At 43.5% G+C, this 25022-nt stretch overlaps 1 protein-coding gene across 1 annotated transcript in view; it reads left to right on the top strand.

Annotated features, from left to right (window-relative positions):
* The window catches only part of LOC308306798 (partitioning defective 3 homolog), an 806734-nt gene that overhangs the window by 247511 nt on the left and 534201 nt on the right, over positions 1-25022 (top strand). Inside the window, exon 3 of the mRNA XM_080751840.1 lies at positions 21220-21418. Coding sequence (XP_080607966.1) covers positions 21220-21418 — 199 coding nt within the window. The remainder of the gene's footprint in view (positions 1-21219; positions 21419-25022) is intronic.

Raw genomic sequence — 25022 nt, forward strand, 5'->3', positions numbered from 1 at the left:
AGAGTTAAGGCCAGACCACTGCAGCTGCACCTGATACATGCGTTATCACATCCTTGGGATGGGACTGTTATCAATATTGTCATGCCTTAGCCAAGGCTCAGTAGTCAGACTACCAACTACCAGGAGCTGGGTAGACCCAATATCAGCCTTAATATCAGCCTTGGTCTTATGATTGCAATGAGCATGCGCCAACACACGAGGGGAAAAAAAGAAGTCACGCTGGGATTCAAGACTACAGGGTTGGGAATTCTAGCCATGCGTTCTTACTGAGGACGCTACTGAGATGGATGCGCCGCTCTGACATTTCTTTTTTTTTTACCTATAATTTTTATCCCACAATTTTGCAACCCATTTTTTCACCCAGTGCTAATTGCCTATGTAATCCTGGGCTCTGCTCTCCCTCTGCCGCGCCTGGGGAGACAACGGACTGACCTCATGCTTCCTTCTATGCATGAGGAGTCCAAGTTGCTTCTTTTCACCTGACAGTGGAGATTTCCCTGGTTTGGACGTAGCGCGTGGAAGGAACACGTTATTCCAACCAGTTCCTTTCCCCTCCATCAGGCGCCCCGGCTGGCCAGGGGGAGGCATTATTGAGACCAGGATTACGTGCATGTTTTTGTGAGGGTATCAACCCTAGGAGACACAGGGAGAACATGCAAACTCCACACAGAAAGGCCCTATCACCAACCCCACCTAGGGTGTGGGCGCTGATGACGCGGAGGAGGAACACGCCGCCAGCGCCCACAGCGTCCCCCGGCGGGAATCGAACCCAGGACCTTCTAGCTGTGAGGCGAAGCGCTAACCACTGCGCCACCGTGCCCCCTTGACATTTTTTTTAGCATTAGGTTTAGCCATAGTTTTACTAGGGTTAGGGTTAGAGTTAGGGTTAGGTTTAGGGTTAGGGTTAGGTTTAGGGTTAGGCATAGCATTTTTCACCGCCGCGTCGCGTTCTGTTTCTGAGTCATGTGTAAAACCAAGCAAAAAAAAAAATAGTCTTCCAGCTGCCTGGTTAGCTCAGTCGGTAGCGATGGGAACTGGTAATCCGACGGCCCAGGTTCGATTCTCACTGAGGGAGCGACCAGTACATTGTTCCTGTGAACGTGCGTTGGCGCATGCGCATTGCAATGACAAGTCTATGGGCGATAACGGAGCTACCAGCTCCTGGTAGCTCGTAGTCCGACTACCTAGCCTTGGCCAAGGCATGACAGGGGTGATAACAGACCCATCCCAAGGGAGGATAACACGTAAATCGGCTGGCAGACCAATAGCTAATCTATCTATTGGTCGTGAACTTGTGATGTCAGTGCGCAGCTACAGTGAATGCTTTTAAGGACTACATATAACTACATTGTTTAGATTTCTTCTGTCCAAATGAAAAGCGCAAAGTAACATCATGTGAGACTCTTTAATTAAGCTCGATGAGCTATGTTGTGTTTTCTACACAATATTGAATATAATTGCACCCTTGTCATTTACCTTTAGCCTCTGTATACAATTAGACACACAACCCCACCGAAAACGTCACGTGCACGCGCATTGACGCGCATGCACATGTGTGCATGGGGTGGTCCCCAAATAATTTGGGGACCTCACTGGGGGTCCCGACCCACAGGTTGAGAACCATTGCTCATAGAAAGATTTGAAACGCTGATAAACAGGCTTCAAAACTTTTTTTTACAGTCAATACTCTCTACATAGGAAGACCACAGCCAGCACAGTGCAGGCATTAGCCAAGGAAATAAAGAGGTCGAGAGGTATACGGTATAAGGGACAGCGGGTGGGGCCACACCCCCATGGCTGTGGTGTCTAGACATAATCCCTCTGCAGTGCACTGGACTGTGTCTGGCCTCCTGGCTTTAGTGGAGCATACCGTTCCAATGGAGAACCCACCAGCACCACCATCGCCAAACCAATCCATACCCTCCCAGCCCTCTCCCCTCTCACCTGGGATGGCCCTGGGCATGGGCCCTGATAGCCCAGGGCCATGGATGAGCAATGGAGCTGTGTGTGTGTGTGTGTGTGTGTGTGTGTGTGTGTGTGTGTGTGTGTGTGTGTGTGTGTGTGTGTGTGTGTGTGTGTGTGCGTGCGCGCGTGTGTGTGTGCGCACACACACACACACACACACACACACTACCAGTAAGACTCCCTAAAAAAGTTTGTTTTACCAATTATCAAGACATACGGGCAGTTGACAGTTTGCCATGGTTACTCATTGAAGTTGAATCTCCATATATGGAGATAACCTACGCATCACACTAAGTCTGACCTCACCAGCCCATATTTGGGCATGAGCAACTTATGTCTCCATATATGGAGATATGATGACATCACACAGTCCTCAGCCGATGATGTGGCGTGATGTCATACAATACACAAACGAGCCCTACAGTATAAAGGGGCAATTCTTGCCAGGAAAGAAGCATTTCTTCGACTCAGACCTTATCGCCAGGGTTGGCTTATAGCAGCTGTCGGTAGGACCATATATGGATTCTGTTAGTGTGGATCTCCTAACAGGGCATCATCTGGGATACAATCCCTTTAATCCCTTTCATGCCCATATATGGAGATCCCTAACAGAATCCCTTTTATGCCCATATATGGAGATCCCTAACAGCATCCCTTTTATGCCCATATATGGAGATCACTAACAGCTAACAGAATCCCTTTTATGCCCATATATGGAGATCCCTAACAGAATCCCTTTTATGCCCATATATGGAGATCCCTAACAGAATCCCTTTTATGCCCATATATGCTATGGTAAACAGTTGGTTGCTAGGGTAAAAAAACATGGTTGCTATGGTAAACAGTTGGTTGCTAGGGTAAACAGTTGGTTGCTAGGGTAAAACCATGGTTGCTAAGGTGGTTGCTAACGTACACTAACAGACCAGCAACAACAGACTGTTGCCACAGCAACGTACACAAAGGTTTGTGTACACATGTGGTGTGATGTCATACTGATGCGGAGATATGAGCAGGGCAAAGGTGTGACGTGTGACGGACGGACGGACGACCGGTGGAGGTTTTCATAGTAAACTGCTCCCTGACGGTCGCAACAAGCTCACAACACCTCGCAGAGCTTGTAGATCGGCCATTTCCGGCAAAGAGGTTTGGTGTAGAGGGGAGAAAGAGCAGACTACCGTTAAGTACATAGTGAAAGGTTAAGTTTATTAGGTATTGATGGCTCAAGTGGTTAAATATCTGAAAACATGAATGAATCCACATGAATCCAAAAAACACTAATGATCGTGCTGTAAAACGATTAAACTACATGGAATCTATGAACAGGTAGTGGGGGTCCCTGCTTCATCTCTCTCACAGCTAAGGGGTCCTTGGCCTGAAAACGTTGAAGACCCCTGGTCTAGCTGATTTTCTGGAGCCATGCACTCCACAGTCCTGATTGGACCAGGGATTCCCATGGTAGACCACCCCCCCCACCCCCTCTTCTCGCTGCTGATTATGAGGTCATCAAATCGATTGCTCGTGGCGACGGGGTCCCCTGGACGATTTACTTTACGAGCTTTAAATACCTGCGAAAAAAAAAGGCTGTGACATTCATTTTCCCAGACCCCGCTGTTATTCCCATCCGCTGCCGTTTTAACGGTCTTATGTGCAGACTGTTATGGCTAAAACACTTGTGGTGCGGAATGATATCCAATTAAGTGCTCAGCCGCGCGTTATACAGATGTCCTGAACAGCCACATATGTCATCTTGTGGTTCATAATGAATGTTAAAGTAACTAGATGTACTGTATATACTATTATTACTTGCATTAGTATATTATAATGGACAAAGTAAGTGTGCATGAAGAGAACAATGAAAGAGAGAGAGAGAGAGAGAGAGAGAGAGTACGCCTGGACCGCTGGCGTAGTGGTCCTGGCACCAAAGCTCTAAAATAGTGTGACATTGTGGGTTTGAGTCCAGTTCCTGACGATCTTTACTGCATGTTTCTCTCCATCTCTCTCCCTGTTTCCTGTCTATCTACACTATCAACTATCTTACAATTTTTTCCCCCCCCAACGGCCTCAATTGGGTGTGGCCCAAAAAATTATATAATAATATATATTTTTTCTTCTTTTTAATAAATTCATGAATATTGCTATGTATAGTATATCTGCGTTGACTATTCCACTGTAAAATAACGACAAATGTCAAATTAGAACAAAATGATCACTTTCACAAGGCATTATGTTCTCTCACAACACTTCCCCCTTCCCCTTAACTTGACAAAATGGTATGTTCCCCTGTTCAGTAGGTCAGCACAGGTGCAAGTGATTAGCAGCAGCAATTCAGTTTTTTTTTCTTTTCTTTCTCCAAGTTGGTGTCAGTGAGGTGTTTACTTGTGGTAAAATAATAGCCTATACTATCCACTGATGGACTAATCATCATGTCTGTTTTCATTAAGTTCATACAAGGTAAGACAGCACTTGTCGTTCTTATACTTGTGCTTCCTTCTAGTGGATGTCTGTGTGCCATCAAATGTGTATTAATGCTCACTTTTAAGCATAGCATAGACACTGGCAGACATTAGGCTACTGTTAGCTTATTCTCTTTAACCTGTATTTGTTTGACCTTGAATTTGTTCATAATAGGCTGAATAGAATCAATCAAATCGACTGCTTGTTATGAAGATGGGCAGGCTGTTTCTCTGTTCTGCTCTCTTAACCGTGCCACTCTGACAACGGAATTGAGCATGTCAAATGCCTGAAGACTGCGAAGTGTCACATAGCGTTAAGGAGAACTCCTTCCAATGCCATGAACCAGAGCTAGCTGCAATCACATCGGCATCATCATTAGGCACATATCAAGGGGTCGGGGGGGAAAGGAAGACGGTGCCGTGATACAAATACATATTAATATGACCCTGGAGGGGGGAGGAAAGAGGACTCTCTGCACGGAGGAAGTAATTATTCACGGCGGCAAGCTAACCTGCCACCTCTTTTAGATGTGTTCTTTAATTGAAGGTGAGAGCAGCGGTGGATTCCCTGCCGTCGGCACATGTCAGCTGTCCCCTCCACTCCACCGTGACGGGGGAGCTGGTGTCTGTCTCCCTGTCCATACATATTAGCACTGGTGGAACAAGTATTCACATATTGTACTTACTGTACGTAAAAGTATCAATACTGCAATATAGAAATACTCTGTTACAAGTAAAAGTCCGGAATTCTAGCATTCTAGTGACCGCTGAATGGACTGCCTGCTTCCCCAGGTACTGTAGGTTCCACAGGGCTAGTGTAGTGTATTGAACAGAGGTGCAGAGTAGGGTTGTCAAAAACAACAGTCCTCCACCAATCCCAGTTGCTCCATCTCTCCTCTCCTCCCATGCACACCATGGTTGGCAAGCTGCAGTGAGATCAAAGGCTGGCAACATGAAAGGATGATCCCAGAGATCGACTGCCTGTGTGTGTGTGTGTGTGTGTCTGTCTGTCTGTCTGTCTGTCTGTCTGTCTGTCTGTCTGTCTGTGTGTGTCTCTCTCTCTCTCTCTCTCTCTCTCTCTCTCTCTCTCTCTCTCTCTCTGCTGTCCTCTCTCACACAAGCCACTAGCATGGTCTCCTTCCCCCTTACACCCCCCCCCTCTCCCCACTCTGTCTTCCATCTTAAGTACTGTACTTAGGGTAAGCCATTGAGTCCTGGCGCCGGGCATGCCTGAAACCCTCAAGGACCACCGGTTGGTCCCCGGACCACTGGTTGAAAACCACAGTTTTGGTGTGTTTTTGCCATTTTTGCTCAAACTTCCGTCCTCCTTTTCGATACAGCGCAACCTTTAGCTTCCGTCACGCAAATCCATGTCGTTCGGGATGTGCAGAAATTTAAATCTCCGGTTGTGGCTGTGACCAATTCCCTCGCGGTCGGAGAGGACATAAGTGCTTTGTTGAGTTCTGTTTGATCATGAAGTTGTTGTCTCTGCCCGTGGCTGTGGAGAGTGCTCTTCTCCTGGCACAGATGGTGGAGAGGAGGTGGATGAGGAGGGAGGGAGGACGAGAATGGAGCTTTTTTTGAAGGGTAGCCTACTTTTCAGTATCCGGCAATCACGCTCCTCTCCTGAAATGATTGTTTTTGAGATGTACTCTGCAGGATTTGGGCATGGATGTTTAGTAAGGGGCGCTATAGTAAAAGTGCCCCCACAGTCAAATGCATGCAGAGACCAGTGGTGGAAAGTAACTAAGTACATTTACTCAAGTACTGTACTGTAGCCATGTTTAAACTTTCACTATTTGAAAATAGCCGGTCTACGAGCAGCTTGTGTCTTTCCGTGTCTCCATTCACGTTGTGTGAATGAGGAACTTGCAGTGGTGTAAAGTAACTAAGTAGATGTAATTAAGTACTTAAGTACAATTTTTAGGTATTTGTACTTTACTTGAGTATTTCCAATTTCCAGATCTTTTACTTCCACTCCACTACATCTTGGATCCAAATATTGTACTTTTTACTCCACTGCATCTATATGAAAACTTTAGTTACTAGTTACTTTGCACTTGTGCTATTTGAAAATAGACGAGCTTGTAGATCTCCTATTTTCAAACATTTTATTACTTTTAAGTACATGTTGATGCCAACAATTTTATACATTTACTCAAGTACATTTTGAATTCCAGAGAATCCGGAACACAGTATTACTGCATTGCAGTATTGATACTTTTACTAAAAATGTCTGGCCAGCTGAGGTGTTAAAATGTTTAGAGTATTCACAGAGCCTTTTCTCAGCTTTGTGTTTTATGGTCCAACAAGTTTCAAATGTCCATAACGCCAATTTCAACAAATGATACATCATATGAAAGCTTATTGTACAAAAATGAAAAATGACCAATGCAGACTTATGGCACAAATCACCAGACTCGGACGGTCACATTTGAATAATTTTTCCACTGACTGCTCCCTTGTGATGTGAAAGCGCTTGAGGAGGAATTATTGTTGCTCATGTGTTGAGGGACTTCGAGGCCCTAAAAAAAGGCTGTCGGATGTCTAGCATTTCATGTTTCCTGTTGATTCGGTGCAAAAATGGGAGCTTTCAAGTGTCCATAAATATTGCATGTGGGATAAACGCTGGCCCCAATTTGATTATGAGGAGGGGGCTGGTGGTTTTTAGGGGGCCATGTTAGTGCTTTGCGGAGTGCTGCAGAGCGACTGTTGAGAGGAGCGTAGCAAAATGGACATAATTAAGGTTTTGGAGTGATGGTTGAAAAGCAATCTTACTGAAGCTGACGTGACCAGTGTTGCCATGTTTGATTATTATAAGTGACTTACTTGTTTTTTTTTCTCTAAAGTTGCTTGTTAATTGCTTCCTAAATGTCGTTTAAACCAGTGATTCTCCAACATTTTCGAAATCGAGGACTAATTATGTACTTCTCCCTAACCCCATCTGAAAACATTTTGTACCAGATTTGTGTTGCTTTTTTAACTTTAGTATTTCCATTTTTCAATAATTTTACATATACAAAGAGGCAAACATTGCACTTTTACTCCACTACAATTAGGCCTATTTGAATACTTTTGTTACTATTTACTTTGTAGATTTTGATTATTATCATGAAACCACTTCAGACCTATAGGCCTCTACGTATATACTTTGGATATTTAAAAATAGCTGATCTACAAGCTCACACCTCGTCATTTTCCGATGCGGGTTCGAGTCCTGTTCCAGACGATCTTACTGCATGTCTCCCCCTCCCTGTGTCCTGTCCATCTCCACTCCACTATACAGTACATACAGTATATATGTCACGGTTAGATAGAGAAACGGTTAGATAGAGAAACGGAGCGCTTGTCGTGCGTCGCGGGGCGGAACAAGCGGTCGCTTTGACCCACAACAACGTCGCGTCGGCAGGAATGATAGCGCGCACCCCACGGAGGTTAGGGTTAGGGTTAGGGTTAGGGTTAGGCATAGTTTTACTGAGGTTAGGGTTAGGGTTAGGGTTAGAGTAAGGCATAGTAAGCTAATGGCTAAACACAGCCGAGCTGGGCTAGTAAATAAACAAAAGAGAGTCGCAAACGAGTGACGTCAGCGCCTGCACTAGTGAATGGCTGACTGGCTGTTGTCGCCATCTGGTGGTGATTGGTGTGTGGTGAACTACAAAACGAGCGCTCTTACCACAGTCTCACTGAGTTACCCAAAATGACTGTAACATATACATACATATAAGCAGTGGCGGAAAAAGTAATCAAATGTTTTACTTAAAGGGATATAACACTTTCAAACAAGTTTGGCTCATTTTCATGTGTCTTCAGGCTTTAGTGAACCCCCCAGACAGTTTTTAAGTTGCTACGTTCAGTATTTAGTTATTTTAGATTTGTTGATTAAGTACCCACGGCCCCGCCCCCTCCCCCATTGACACCCATTCAACTTCAAACTCAACGTTAAACTTACTTTTAAAACACGTCCATGAAACTCTTGACAGATATAGTCCTTCTAATGCGTGAGCAGGCCGTCATTTTTCGATAACTTGTTTTATTATCTTAATATTTAACAATGTTTGGTTGCTTTCTAGAAAGTAGACCCGGCCAGTTTACGTGTGCTCATATCATTGCGCCTTCTGAGCGTAGCCTACTGTTCTGCGTGGGCGTTCCTGAAGAGAGGTTGTAAACATAGGAAATAGAACAGGACAGTACACGGATACGAGGTCGACTAAAAGGATAAACGCATCAAGAAAGCTTTTGGGCTTGTTTGGATTGGGTCCCTTTGTTTTGGGTCCCTTTGTTGTCAAAACATGTCGGATGACGAAGAAGTCTTTGATTTTGGTGTTGTTCCGTATCGTTTTGAGCCGGAATATTCACAGCAAGAGCTGGCTAACCGTTCTAGAGCAAGTCAGGTTCGGGACGACGAGGTCGAAGAACCACAGCCTGCTCCGAGGACTGGACAAGACTGGTGGTGTGGATGTGGAAAATGCATCCCTATGCCAACTGAGAAAGAGTCCCTCTGCTGTCAAGAATGGGACATGCTGAGTCCCATTTTGGAAGAAGTTGAGCTAGCACAGACAGACGAAGATGAAGATGATCTACGAATATCATGTGTGACAGACCACCAGGACTTCTCGGCTCACACAGTCCCCGGAGTCTTGGACACGTTCTTCCGAATGAAACGGATCAACTGGAAACGTCATTCCAGACCAGATGGTCCAAACGGGACGCTCTCACAAGTGTAAGTGTTGGCGTCATTCATATTGGTTATAAAACGCGCGCGCACACACACACACACACACACACACACACACACACACACACACACACACACACACACACACACACACACACACACACACACATTGCAGTGTTGAGTGACAGTCACAAATGCATGTTGTTGTAATGGCAGTACATATAAAATACAGTTGAAAGGATGTCAGTCTGTCCCTTAGGCCATTGGTTCTCAAAGTGGGGTCCGGGGACCCCCAGGGGTCCTTGATGGAGCGAGTTCCAGGGGGTCCCTATAGCTAAATGATAGTCAAGAACCAAATGGACCCTTATGGGTCTGTAACGCAGAGATAGTACAAATGGAACCTAATGGACTAGGCCGGGTCCATTTTTACACTGAAAGTATAGGCCTACTTTGATTTTACAATATGAATTGGGGTAATAGATAGAAATGCCATTAAATAGGGGGGGGGGGGGGGGGGGGGTGTATTGCAACATGTAGCCTAAGGCTTAGGTTACATGTTGCAATCAATGTCTCTATATTATTATATTATGAACAGCATCTATAAGCAAATATGGATTATTTCACAATGCTGAATAAGATGAAGGCCTACTACATAAAGCCTATGAACTTGTTCATTTCAGTTCGTAATTTCAAGAGCTACCAACTTCAAGGTATCAAATGAATGTGAAATTAATCTTTTTACCCATAGTCGTACTATTTACCAAATCTCCAGGAAACAATATCGAAGCTATTTGTGAAATGTCTAAAAAGTGTTGTAAAATCACCCCTTTTATATTGTATATTGACCTTGCATTTTCTCTCTCTTTTTAGTCAGTACAGGCTGGTGGCCTACAGGTTGACTCTGGAGTGGATCCTGAAGGGTGAACGTCTGGGGCGTAGAAATCGCAGAGTTCTTCCGGCGTGTCTTGTAGCAGCGGTACATTCCAAATTCCCATCGGCTGATGGTACCTATGCTGGATACAAGGAAGTTGAAGAAGCTATGGACTTATTGGAGGACGATGATGAGGAGGACGATGATGAGTTATCAGTGGAATAAATCATAAGAGAACATTGTGTATTTCTTTTATTAATAAATGCAATACTTGAAACGTATTATGCCTTTTCTCCTCCATCTAAACATGGGTCTTAGACAGGGGGTCCAGGGCCCCTAAGGCAGGGGTTTTCAAGGTGGGTGACGAGGCACCCTAGGGTGCTGTGACGGCAGTCCAGGGGTGCCGCGAGATCATTTGATAATATTTGGAATTTCTCTGGACACTTGAAAAAATATTTAGTATCATTTTAAACTTGAAGTACAAAGTTATTTTTAGTCAGTTCTACCAAAATGGCTATTATCTCAATGTTTTCCGCAACATAATCACTAAAATATCTTCACTGTCAGGCAGAAACCTTGTATCTCCATGTTTCAAATGTGTACCTCTTTTGGTAAAGCAAAGCCAGGCTTCATCACACAAGACCGTCGCACAAAACTAGTGAAAACAGCCGATCTACAAGCAGACAGAGGCGTTGTGTGCTTGTAGATCTGCTGTTTCACTAGTTTAGTACATTTTATAGATAAATACAAAACGAACGGTTTTGAACATACAAGGTGTCCACCCGACAACGACGATATACTATAAATATAAGGTGCTTGGAGTGAAAAGTATAATGTAGGGGTGCCTCAGATTAAAAAAATATTGATGGGGTGCACTGAGAAAAGTTTGGGAACCCCTGCCCTAAGGAGTCCTCAGAGTTACAACAGTGGGGGAGCATACAATATTTCTGTAATAGGAACTTTTTTCAAACACTTGAAGCCATACATATTTATTCCAGGGGGAACAGTATGCTCACACAAAAGAGCCAAGCACAAAGCTAAAGGTCACGTTTGGCCAACATTAATGGAACATTTTATGTGATAACAAAAAAGAAAAGGAAAAACAAAACATCAAAACAATGATGATAGTGCCATGGTCAGTATCATGCATCTATTATAGTTGGTATCATGTCAGTATCATAGTCAAATTCATGTCAATATCAAGGTCAGTATCATAGTCTAATTCTTGTCAGTTGTATCATGTCAGTATCAGTCAAATTCATGTCAATATCAAGGTCAGTATCAGTCAAATTCATGTCAATATCAAGGTCAGTATCATAGTCGAATTCATGTCAGTTGTATCATGTCAGCATCAGTCAAATTCAAATTCGTGTCAATAATATCAAGGTCAGTATCATGTCAGTTGTCTCGCAGAAAACTATTCCACAATGTTGTATGACTGGAAGCAAAACAAATGGTCAGAGGCAAAAGATTATAATGGACAGTATCATCATGTCAGTATCAAGCTATGAAATATATAACCAAAAAGTTGCATGTGCAACACAGTTGTATAGTCTTGTAGTGCTGGGTATCCCTGCCTAACATCCCAAATCTACACCAAAACTAGCCAATCTACAAGGTCACAGCGTGCTATGACGCATTGTGTTTCCCCCATAATATGGATACTAGTGGTTACACCTCCCTGTGTGCATAGCGGGGAGCATGCCTTTCAATGAGAAGGTCCTTGTCTGGTTTTTCAATTGGAGCGATATTGCAAGGCAGGCCCGGGGTTTGGACTTTTGAGGCTGCAGCATTTTTATATGTAGTGTGTTCTACGCGCCGATTGATGGCTTGCCGGACAAGTTCTTCCCTGAACTTGTAGGTCTTCTCCACCGAGATCTTCTTCACAACCCAGTCCTTTGCATGTTTCGAGTACACGGTGTTGGTTCTTGGTGCTCCTGAAATTATAACAAACATGACATAACAGATTACTTCCTACAGTCTAGATTAAAGTGCAGCCTGTAATTCCAGTAAATAGAACCATGGCATACATATAGAAAACATGGTCTTGTACTACATTCAGTCTATATGTGTTGACTACTTTAAAAGGTAGGTCACATCAGTAGCTGCAATTACAGGTACAATATACAGAATGTGATGTTTGCTGTTTGGGATGAGAGCACATCGAGATGCTGCATGATGCTTCTCTGAAGCACTGACTATGTACCACAATATAAACCTAGTCAATGTAGTAGCCAGTAATTTAGATATGAGAAGGAATATTTGTTCTATACCTGCAGCTGTTGTGGCTTGTGCACGTCCCACATTTTCGTTGTGTTCCAACACTGCTAGCTGGGTTCTTGCCTTCTGTACCACATTGCAAAAATGCAATCTTTTTGGTACATACTTGAGCATCGCCGAATGAAAGTTCTCTAGCTCTCCTTTGAAGGTCACAAATGTACAATCAATTATTGTTGATTTTTTAAATTTTTTTTTTTTTGGGATTTTTTTTTTTTTTTTTTTTTTTTTTTTTAATACAATAAAATAAAAATACCTGTGTGTTTGAACTTTGCCATTTGAGTCAGGTCCTTCGCCAGGTTCTTGTCAAGTACAATATTACACAAGACTTTGTAGACTTCAGCGTCTTTGGAGAGCCACTTTTTCTTCCTGTCTTCCTCATCAGTTAGCGGTCCATGATAGCACCCTCTATTCACCCGCCTTTCTTTCCATGTGTGGACTCCACGGATGTGGTACAGTATGGACTTCCATCTCCTTTTCAGCTCCTAAAAAAGGAAACAATGCCAAATCCACAAAATATATTGTTATACAGTACACACATATACATATATACATAATACATACATATATATATATATATATATATACACACACACACACACACACACACCTCGGCATCTCCCCCACAAGACGCACAAGAAAACCACAAGTGGTTAGTAATGGACTTGATCCAAGGCAGCAGTGCTCTGTTGGCCTTCTTGTTACCCTGAGCCACCAATTTCTTCTTTAGTCCTGTGAAAATAATAAACATCCGATAAGCATTAAGCCCAGTACATGTCACCTGCGCAGCTGGTTTGAAACTGCAACCCCTTGAAACTTCTTGCACATAATATCCCAAATTTGCACTGCAGATGGTCAGTCCACTCCACACCGCTGCAATTTTTTTGCAAGTTTCAACTAGTTGCGTAGGTGTTGACTGGGCTTTAGTACTAGTCCATACTAGTACCTTACTAACAGTAATGAATCATTATCGTAACAAATTCTAAAACATACCCTTTGATGTGTGCCATGTGTCAAACTCGTGTGGAATATCAGGGAAATCGTCCGCCATGGTCTTCCTCACAGACACTGATCGGTCTGTGACAACACAGTCAACTTGAACACCCTGCTCCAACAACGTCCGTAGCCCTGTTTTGAACCCCTCCACTTCCATAGCAACGGAACTTGACGCTTGAGTCACCTTGGGTAAAATAAATGAATACATTATAATGAAGTTAGAAATTCATAGAAATAGAGTGCTAAACCCAAACTCCAGTAAACATTAACCTATAGTTAGGGCTAAATCAGATATTAGCCTACAAAAACAAATATGTTGCTATACTGTACATGTACTGTAATTGTAAGCCCCTCCCAAACAGCAAAATGTGTTCCTGGCCTTAATTTAAAAAATAAATAAATAAAATCCAGCAAAATTCATTTCCACATAATTGTCTTTCTCTGTGGAAGACAAGGCTGAAACCCGGAAAGAAATACATTTGTGGGATGTCAGTGGGCCAAATAAATAAATGTGTGTATTTGTCCTTTGGACCTTATATCATGTGTTACTTTAGATATTATATTATTATATACAAAAAGGTCCTGACAATGCAAAACAGTGTACATGGTAAATAAGTGTACTTGCAGGCATACCTGTAGCAGTTCAAAGTGGATTATGAGCTTTGTCTTGTCTTCCATGAAAGAGTAACTGGTGTACTTTGCATTGTATCCAGGTGAATCAGACCTCCCATCTCCACATATTTCGATTCCTTGCCCCACTTCTGCATCTAGGAGAATCTTTGCAATGATGGCATTTTTCCTTTTCTCATATTCACTGTCTATTACAGGGAGCAAATAGGATGACTGCAATTTATAGAAAGTGGTTGACTTAGGAATTTGAATGTTCATCAATTTTGACCAATCAGAAATGTCCGTGTATGTTGCGCCTGTGAAGAGAATTGCTGAAGCTACCAACAAGTTGTTTTCCGGCATGCCACCCAGGGATTGACAAGAACTCCACTCTCCCATGTGCTGCTGGACACACTGCCAAGATATCTTGATCATGCTTCCTGTTGTTGTTTTAACCTTTTCAACAATTTTTTTCCCACACTGTGGACAGCTATGGAACAATGCCATCAAGTTGGACTCATTCACAATCCACTTCTCCTCCTGCCATGAAGCACATGTAGAAATTGAACTTTTGGAATCAGAGTCAGAGCTCAAGTCATCGGTTGAACTTGACTCTTGACTGAGTGCATGGAAACTGATGTCTAATTTGTCTATAGGTGCTTCTTCGGAGTTGACACTTGTGTCCAGAAACGAGGCTGCCAATTTCCTATGCTTGGTCTTTGGGGTTGACCCAGCTTCAGGTGACACAGACAGTCCAACGTCTATCTTTTCTGGTGACGCTTGCATTGACACATCTGGAGAAGATGCAGCCAACAACCCAAGGCACTTGGGCTGTGGTGAAGAGGCACACATAGGTGGACTTGAAGGTCCTACAACCATCTCTGTAATGGATTCTTCCAGGCTTTCCTACACAACATAAATGTTGGGTTTTAGTCAAGCATAGGGCAAAGTTTCTGCTCCAGACTCAAAACATCCTTTTCTGAGCCTTCAATGTCAAACTATAAACATGACACCACCCTTATGAATGCACAATAACCGTCACAGATGTAACCCTTTGGGATATTTGCATTTTCTTTGCAATTTATAGGGTAATATAAAGTACATAATTTCAATTATAGGGTAATATAAAGTACATCATTTCAAATATTTGCCAATCTGCATATATCTAAATGTCTATAGCAGGGGTCTTCAACGTTTTCAGGCCAAGGACGCCTTAGTTGAGAGAGAGAGATGAAGCAGGGACCCCCACAACCTTTTAATAGATTCCATATAGTTTCATTGTTTGACAGCACAATCGTCAGTGTATTTTGGATTCATGTCAATTTGTGTTTTCAGATATTTAACCACTTGAACCGTCAATACTTAAAAAACTTGACTTTTCCCTCTGTACTTAGTCTGCTCTTTTCTCCCTCTACACCAAAGCTCTTTGCCGAAAATAGACGATCAACAAGCTCACAACGCCTCGCACTGCAAGGCGTTGTGAGCTTGTAGATCTGCTATTTTTGGAAATTCTCCGAAATATGGACGCTAGGGTTCAAGTAAGTGGTTCATATAAAAAGGAGAAAAAAAGGTTTCTATCACACAAAGATTTGAAGGACCCCCTGTAGTGACTCTGAGGACCCCCTAGGGGTCCCGGACCCCCTGTTGAAGACCCCTGGTCTATAGCTATTTTAGAAAATCATGTGATTTTTTTAATACTCTGATTGAATCAACTCAACTCTGAATGCAGAAAGTGTAAGATCACACACACACACACACACACACACACACACACACACACACACACACACACACACACACACACACACACACACACACACACACACACACACACACACACACACACACACGCAGAGTTACCTTGTTAGTTATCCATCATTCCTATTGTTATTTTGTATTTATTTCTTCTTGTGCACAGACTAATTTGTGCTCTGAATGTTGGTAGCAAACCAAGAGCACTAGCCTGATTTCAGACTCTACGCTGGAGCTTGTCCACTCAGAGAGTGGGCGGGTCTATTGGCTGGAGCCAGGCAACAAGAGCACAGCACTACAGAAAATGACTAACAGTATGTTGATCTGACAATAACCAAGTAGTGAATATCTTTTGGCAATCTTACCTTTTGATATGACTGTCGGTCTACAGCTGGGTTTGTGGCAATGTAAAACCCTGAAGTTGAGACAGCTCCTTGACTGGTCATAACTGAGTCATGGTGTTTTGGTGGACTGCTCAGTTTGACACGCAGTGTTGACATATGTGATCGAGCCAGTGTCTGTAAAAAGTAGAACATACATACATATTCAGGACTTGATATCAACTGCATTTCAATATTTAGCAGTGGTGTAAAGTAACTCAAAATTATACTTGAGTATTTCCAATTCCCTATTATTTGACTTTGAAGATATAATCAGAATATATATAAAAAAAACATACATTTTATCCCTTATTTTATATGGCTATTTGAAAACAGCCGATCTACAAGCTCACACCATGTCTCATCTCTACACGTTGTGAGCTTGTAGATCTGCTATTTTCAAACATTTTGAACTTTTACATTTGTTAATTCAAGTAGCCTACCTTTTGATTCTAATACTTTCATACTTTTACTCAAGTACATTTTGAATCCCAGACTAACTTGTAACAGTATTTCTATATAACAGTATTCAATACTCTTACTCAAGTAACGTTTGTGAGTACTCCCAGACTAACTTGTAACAGAGTATTTCTTTATTACAGAAAGTATTCAATACTCTTACTCAAGTAACGTTTGTGAGTACTTTTTCCATCACTGATATTTAGGCAACACAGCACTTACAAGGCAGACAACGTTACAGACTTGGCTGGAAAGGGAGGTATAGGCTAAAAGTCAGTCATCATTGGTAATAAAGTTATGCCTTATTTCGACTCCATAATAGAACGTCACTATACAGTGTAGCGTGGATAACAATGAATCAACAAGCTAGTGATAGTGGGTCAAACTGATGGATGGTGGTGGCATACAAATACAACAGCCTGCAACGCTGTCTGTTGCCATTATCACAAAACAGATATCCTACCTCGAGTGGTACCACCGACGGCAACAAGCTGGGCACAGCTCCAGGTTTGAGACGACCAGGCGGACCAGCGGTGTAGTCCGTGGCCTGGAAGTGGTCGCTGCATATCTTTTGTCTTCTCTTGGAAATGTTTGTGTATGTTATGGTGTCTGCGAGTCCAAGAGCATCTAGCCATATCTGGCACAACGCTGCATTGCGTGGGAAGTTGTGGAAATGTGATTTGACAGCAAGTTTACACTCGACGTTAGTGCAAGTAGGCACAAGGCAACGCATATTGTCTTCTTGTTGTGTTGTCGTTGTTTCTTCTTCGCGGGCGGCGGACTTGAATTCAACTCGGAGCGCCGAGCGGCTGGAACTAATTCCGGAAACCGGAAACCACACTACTACGTACTGTTGCGCTACAGAAAAATAGTCCCTTGATTAAAACGTCAGAACTTGAACATATAAAACAAGTTATCGAAAAATGACGGCCTGCTCACGCATTAGAAGGACTATATCTGCAAACTTGTTTGAAAGTGTTATATCCCTTTAAGTAAAAGTATCAATACTGCAATGCAGAAATACTCAGAGAGTCCGATATTCATCAACATTTACTTGAGTAAAAGTACAAAAGTATTGGCATCAAAATATACTTAAAGTACCAAAAGTAAAAGTACTCATTATGCAGAATGTCTAATGACGCGTTGTGAGCTTGTAGAGCGGCTATTTTCAAATAGCCAAAGTAACTAGTATAAGTTTTCAAAATACTTGTACTGGAGTAAATGTTTACCTCTGAGATGTAGTGGAGTAGTGATAAAGTAATAGTACAGAAAATGGAAAAATAATTCAGTAAAGTAAAAAATTAAATAAATCCTCAAATTTGTACTTCCACCACTGGCATAAAAGCCCTAAAAAAATATCTAACCGAACTTGCTTGTAACAGACTATGTCTACAATAGTGTATTGTTTATTTTACTTACGTAAAACAAACCTTTTCTCTCTTTGTAGCGCTGTGTGCCCATGTGCCACCATGATTGGCTTTCTACCAGCTGCAGTGCGAAAAGGAAATGTTGTGTCAACATTGACATGGAGGGGGAGTGTGATTTGAGACAATAACGGCAGCATTTGTCAGTTTTACAGACAGCATGCTAGGAGACGTCTTAGGGAATTAACACAATCTGCTTTAATTGTGCACAAAGCCATAACCAGAAAGATGGATAAAAAGCCATACGTGGGCAAACACAAAGGCATGAATTAAAATGTGTATACACATACACACACACGCACGCACGCACGCACGCACACACACACACACACACACGCACACATCCTTGAATTAAGGTTACAAAAAAAAGGAGAGTGGGGGTTTCTGAAGTGGTTTATATGCAGATTGGCCCACGTAGGCTAAGGGGCTGACTGACACAAAAACAAAAAAACGGCAAACACATGCAAAATGAAAGCTATTTTTACAGGCGGACCAAAAACTGCGTAGTCTACAACCAAAGCCCCGCCTCTTCGAACGTCGCCTTTGATCGCTCTTTTACTCCCAGTGGTGTAAAGTAACTACGTACATTTACTCAAGTACGGTACTTGACCACAATGTTGAGGTCCTTTTACTTTACTGGAGTATTTCCAAATTTCTTACTCCACTACATATCAGAGGCAAATGGTATACTTTAGATACTAGTTACTTTGTACATTTTGATTATTATTGCAAAACATACTTTAACCACTTCAGCTCTATATACATTATGGCCACTTGAAAATAGCCGATCTACAAGCTCACAATGCATGTAGATCTGCTATTTTCAAAAGATATTCTTACATTAATACGTACATCTTATATTACATTTGTAAACTGCAGCCAGCGGTTTTTATTTGTCACCACACGACCAAATGCAGCACTCCAATTGGCTAGGACTGATCACGTGGCACACGTGCCGACGTCCTCACGTCACACCAGCGCCATACGTGCTGACGTAGAGTCAACACCAGGCTAACAGTTAGCTAAACAAATGATATACTCACGTTTGCATAGTCAATAGCACTACTGTCCACATTCCAGTACATTCCATCACTTATGCACGAGTCCCGATCACATTAACATAATCTTCATGTATGTACATCCCATTACAGCAACGTAACGTTACTCTTTTTAATTCGCGGAGTTCTTCACCGGAAGTGCGTCCGGCCGTCAAATATGTCCGACCAGAAACGTGTGCTGCGGCACAATAGTTCCGCCACAATAGTTCCCCCCCCCAAAAAAAATTTTTTTTTTCATTTTTTTTTTTTCATTTTTTTTTTTTTCAAAATCACGTTAACAACGAGGCGAGGGGGCGTAGATGTGAGCGGCGCATAGCGCCGCGAACCTCTAGTTATATACATTTGAAAACATGAAATGGGACATCCTGCCTAATGAGTACTCTCTACTTTTGGTGCTTTAAGTCGTTTTTGATACCAATACCTTTGTACTTTTAGTCAATAAAATGTTTAATTCCAGACTTTTACTTCCTACGTTGCAGCATTGATACTTTTACTTAAAGCTATACTGTGTAAGTTGCTAAACTAGTGGTCAGTTGCGGTATTGCTTTTTTTGCCCGTTTTTCGCCCGGAGTCACCGCGGACCACCGGCGCGGACCACCGGATTGATACGAATCCATGGAGTGGTAGAACGTAATTTTCTGAGCAGGATTTGGGGAATAAGAGGTTAAGAATCCTTCACCATCATAAACACTGGTTGCTGAGGGAAGCTACTTCCTGAAGAGTCGGTTATTGGCCGGTAGTGTATCATGTTTGTATGATCTGCGATGTGATTGGCCAATGTATACACAACTATACAGATGATGCAGATTACGTCATTTTGCCGGGAAATCCCGCCCCTGTCACTGCTAAGAAGAAAACATATAAAGAGAAGGCTTCAGAAGCTGAAAATAACAGAGTGGGTGTTCTAAAACTTTAGCGATTTAACAGTTAGGACAATTTTAAGATTTGTTTTATAAAAAAAGTTACATGGTATAACTTTAAGTAAAAATGTTATTTGTGGAAAAGAAAAACTAATAAACATATATTAAAAAAAAAGGAAAAAAAAAAAAATATATATATATATATATATATATATATTTTTTTTTTTTTTTGCATAGACCGTTTTCCTGAGCACTCCCCTGTAGAGAGCGCCGCCGCCATTGCCGCAGTGTAAACAGCAGCCAGTGGTGAAGTAGAAGTAAAATAATTGGAAATGGAAGATACTCAAGTTACTTAACACAACTGTTTACACCGCGGCAGTGGCGGCGGCGCCCTCTGCAGGGTGTCGGTCTATACACAGCCATGCAAGATCCAACACATGTTTCACTCTCGCATCTTCCGCACGCCGTGCGTACAGTAACATGCTATTGTCGCTGTCAAGTGTGACAAGACAACACTTGGGGGGTGGAGGGGGGGGCTGCCACTCCGATGTTCAGGCCACTCTAGCGAAGGCTGGAACACTGGGCTAATCCCCTTGTACAAGTAGGGTTTATTAGCAGGGATTCTGTTAGGAAGCCGCGGCTGCTGTAGAAATGCCGCTTGGCACCGCCAACCCTAACCCAACCCTGTCACCCCCCGCCACCCCCACACACACACTCTCTCTCTGTCTTTATCCCCTCACATTATCTCTTGCGCGTGTCGGTTGCCACCCGCTCCAGGAGAGCGAGGGGGGCCCTGACTGGAGCGCCGTCTGCCAGCTTCGGTTTTGCCACCTTTGTTTCTCATCCGAGTGAAAGAGGATCAAATCGTTTATGCAAGTGTGTGTGTGTGTGTGTGTGTGTGTGTGTGTGTGTGTGTGTGTGTGTGTGTGTGTCGGCTTGTAACATCTTATGCAAATTAAAGACAAACACATTTGCTTACGTGAGTGTGTATTGTGTTATTTTGTGTGTGTGTCACAGAGTGAGATAGACAGAAGAGGATGCATTCTGTCTTGCCGTAAGCCATGCTATTGTGAGGCTGTCACGGAAGTGGGGAGTCCAAACCTGGCAACCCAGAACATCTCACAGTGCATATTATGTGTTGTGAAAGTCTGTCCTGTTTCACACACGCGCGCACAGACACACGTGCACAGACACACGTGCACGCACGCACGCACGCACGCACGCACGCACGCACACACACACACACACACACACACACACACACACACACACACACACACACACACACACACACACACACACACACACACACACACACTAGCTCATGCTGGAGTAGATCCTTAAGTAACCTTATAAGTTGTCCTCTCCCCCTCTATCTCTCTCTCTCTGTCTCCGTCTCACCCTCCCTCTCTAATCCTTTGCCCGTCTCTCCATGCCCAGCTGGTAGCCGTGTACGAGGAGCAGGACCCCCACAACGGAGGAGACGGCACCAGTGCCAGCTCCACGGGGACACAGAGCCCCGAGCCCCCCTTCCCCGGCGACATGGGCCCCTCTGTCACGGTCCTCACCTCCTCCTCCGCCTTCCAGCCCTACCAGCCCAGCAGCGAGATCGAGGTCACCCCGTCCGCCTTGCGCTCCAGTAGGTTGCACGCACGCACACACGCACTGTCCAAAACACATGTCATGTACTGCACTGTATATTGTACACTGTTCATTCTAAAACGGCTAGTTCCATTCCTTGATTCTGATTGGCTGGTTGCCGTGGTATATGAGACTATAACCCACACCTTTAATCAGTTAAATATCAAAGCCAGGTGTGTTATTTCTTTCCACTGTGCCGTGAGGCTGTACTAGAGAAGCGAGCGCTTGATTTTCCCTCAAATCCTGCCGTGCGGGTGTTTATAAGCACCGCCCGCATGCATAGGACAGTGACTGAATGACTCCGGGCGGGGCTTGTAAAGGCGAAAAGCACCTCTATTCTCCAGGCACATACTCGGCTGTTAGTTTAGGCCTGCTATGCTAGCGTTTTTGATTTGATGTTCACCCACAAAGCAGCTAAATCTGTATGAAAATAAACATGTGTATGGATCGAATATGGTTCTTAACTTGAAACTGATCTAACACATAAGTGTTGTTTCCCTATTTTTTGGCAAAAAGAATGACGTGACTTTATAAACACACACTGGCTTCCGTAAGTTCCGTTCCTGGAGAGGGTCGGAAACACTCGGCTATCGCCTCGTGTTTCCCAACGCCTCTCAGCCGGTGTATACTACGCCGGTAACCACTCGCCTCTTGTGGCTTATTACTTTAACAGCAAACACCTAATGATAACACAATGACAATCCGTAACGCAGAGAACGTTTTTGGAGTGCCTAGTCTGCCTACTATTTCAATTGTCCAGTTAGACATTAATCATTTACCGTTTGTTGTAATGCTATTGCATTCAGTTTGGCGGTGTGACTGCATCTGTAATACCACAGATTATCCTGCACACGCATGACAGAATCTGAGATCACTGAACGGTAGAGCGTTATTACATGAGCATAACATTGAACCTTTTATTTGCATTGTTAAGATACTACATTAGCCTAACCTAACCTGACTTGCGCCAGATGATAGCAGCAGTGCGTATTGCTCTGCTTACTATCCATCTGGGATTGCTCCGGCAGACTCGATGTAAGGGGCGGGCCATTTTTTGAAATTATTTAGCAGGTGATTGGATGGGGCCGTCTGTCTATCACAGTCTGGGAGTGCCAACTCCAACCACTCATATTGGCCTGTCTGCGTGACGTTCCACCCAGAATCCGCCTCCTGGGTTTCCACGTGGTCTGCAATCAGACTATTGGCTCAGAGCCTCTCAGAGCCCGCCCGTAGCTGCCGCTGATTGGTCCGGCCCGGGGCTTTACGAGTGTTATCAACTCTCACCGAGAGAACTCAGATGGTAAAGTAGAGCGGTAGCCTACGCACTACTGCCACCATCTGACGATAGTCAGGTTAACATTAGCCAATAACTTATGAAAAGTAAATGTCACAGGGAGGAGGCCGGGGAGGCGGAGGGACTTTGAACACTGACAGGCTGCACAATGTACTGTGACAATGCTGAGCATGTAGAATGAACAGAGGTGTTGGTCTGGTTAACTCATTGACTGCTTTCATTAAAAAAATTGTCTTTCTGGTTTGCCTGCGACGATTTTCTTACCTTTTACCGTGGGCATGTGCGTGTCCATCGTGCATGCAGTGGTCCGTTCGCAATCACAAAAGACAGCACTATTTCTCAGGCACTTAGAAACCTTTTTTGGATTGTTTTAAATTAAATCTAATTAATCTAAGCTCAGGAAACTCGAGCGCGGCGGCCAGAACCAATGGGAATATCTCGTGAAACTCGGGTCGTGGCAGTAAATGAGTTCAAAGGACCGCCTTACTGAACTGTGGGAATGCCTTTTTGTTTTCAATAATGGCCCATGTTGGCTAATGCTTAATAGCCATTTCCAGTATTAACATTGTGGAACTTTCGCCCAGGGTTGAGATAATGCATGGGGAGTTGCTACCATCTAGCGTCTAAAAGAAGTCGTGCATACACGTTCTACAGGGGCTTATGCGCATGCGTCAATACTTTATGTAAGTTAGTGTGAAGAAGGTTTGGAGGGCGGTGGATGGGAGATGGTATGTAGAGAAACAATTTGCAAATATAATGTGTAATATAATGTTACTCCAGCATTCCCACTACAAGTTTCACTGTCGGTAGATTCCATGCTCTTAATCGGTTGCTAAGTGTGTTTATTTTTCTATTTTCTTACAGTAAAATAACCTGACAACTGACCTACAGTCAACATGAACAAAGGATAGCATTCATGCTACTTATGCGCAGATTGGCAATTTATTTTACTCCTTTCTTACTCCAGTTTAATTCAGGGTTTATTCGTGTGTGTGTTTTGTGTGTGAATGCGTGCGTGCAAGGCATAAAGGCTTAAGACACGTCATTTGTTTGTGAATCTTTTATTGTAGGACTTAATCGTCGAGTGGTTTCATGCCTAAACCACTGACCACCAAGCCTCCCTTACGGAGGGATACTCACACTCCCAAGATAGGAAGAAATAGCCCTATTTCGGTAAAATTCCGTACAGTTATTTTACATGACCTGGCATAACCAGCGGTTATGTGAGTCTTGTGTCCCGTGGGGAGTGAGACACAAAGACGTGCGGTGAAACAGGCCAGTCTGCGCGGCGATAGAGCTATGCTAGCCTCGCCTTTTGTTAGGGGGTGTTTTATAACCACGACGGGTCGGACGGGAGCTGGTGCCAACCTCGCCGTGTGGGGGTGGACCGGGCGGACGATCGGTGGAAAAGAAGCCTGCTCAGCAAAAACGGCGAGATACGTCTACTCAGCGCAAGAGCGGAGATAACCACGGGGACACCCAAGAGGAGGGACCTCGTGAACGGCGCTGGACGCCATTAGAGATAACCACGAGGACGCTCGTGAGGAGCTCGTGGACGTCATTATCCACGTGTAGTGGCAGCTGAAATGCTGATAAAACCCACCGACTGAGTCTGTCTTGCCTATACTGATGCTGAAAGTGTGGAAAAGTGCAACTGTGCATGACAAACTGGGATGCTTTTGACGGTACTTATGTGGGCAATGCTAAAGTTGCTACATGCTATGCTCACTTGCTAAAGCTAAGACTTGTTGTGCTAACGCAAGCAGAAGACGTCATTGTGCTAAAGTTGCTATGCTCACTTGCTAAAGGCTAAAACTTGTTGTGCTAATGGGCGGGCCCTAAGTGACGTCATCGCGGCCATTTCGAGACCAGGAGGAAGGCGTGGTGAGCTGAAGAGTGACGTCGTCGTCGCCATTTTGTTTGTGGTAAAGGCTCAAGTGGAAACCCTATAATTGTTCATACTATTTGTGGTAAAGCTTCAGGAGTCATAAAGTGGAGAGAAAGCCCTACGGTTGTAAATGTAGCAAAGACTTCAATCATAAAGTGGAGAGAAGCCCTACGGTTGTAAATGTAGCAAAGACTTCAATCATAAAGTGGAGAGAAAGCTCCACGGTTGTACATTGTAGCAAAGGCTTCAAGTGGAGTAATCAAGTTTGGTGCGCATTGACTTTTATTGACTTTTGAACTACTCTTGCCTATTTATAAGTGTCCTAGACTTAAGGAACAAAGTGACACTATGGCAACTACAGATGACTTAAGGTTGAAGCGCACTAACATTCAGAGGGAATACACCAAGTGTGCAAGCAGG

Source organism: Nannobrachium achirus (assembly GCF_963921795.1).
Source record: "Nannobrachium achirus genome assembly, chromosome: 21".
Classification (NCBI taxonomy): domain Eukaryota; kingdom Metazoa; phylum Chordata; class Actinopteri; order Myctophiformes; family Myctophidae; genus Nannobrachium; species Nannobrachium achirus.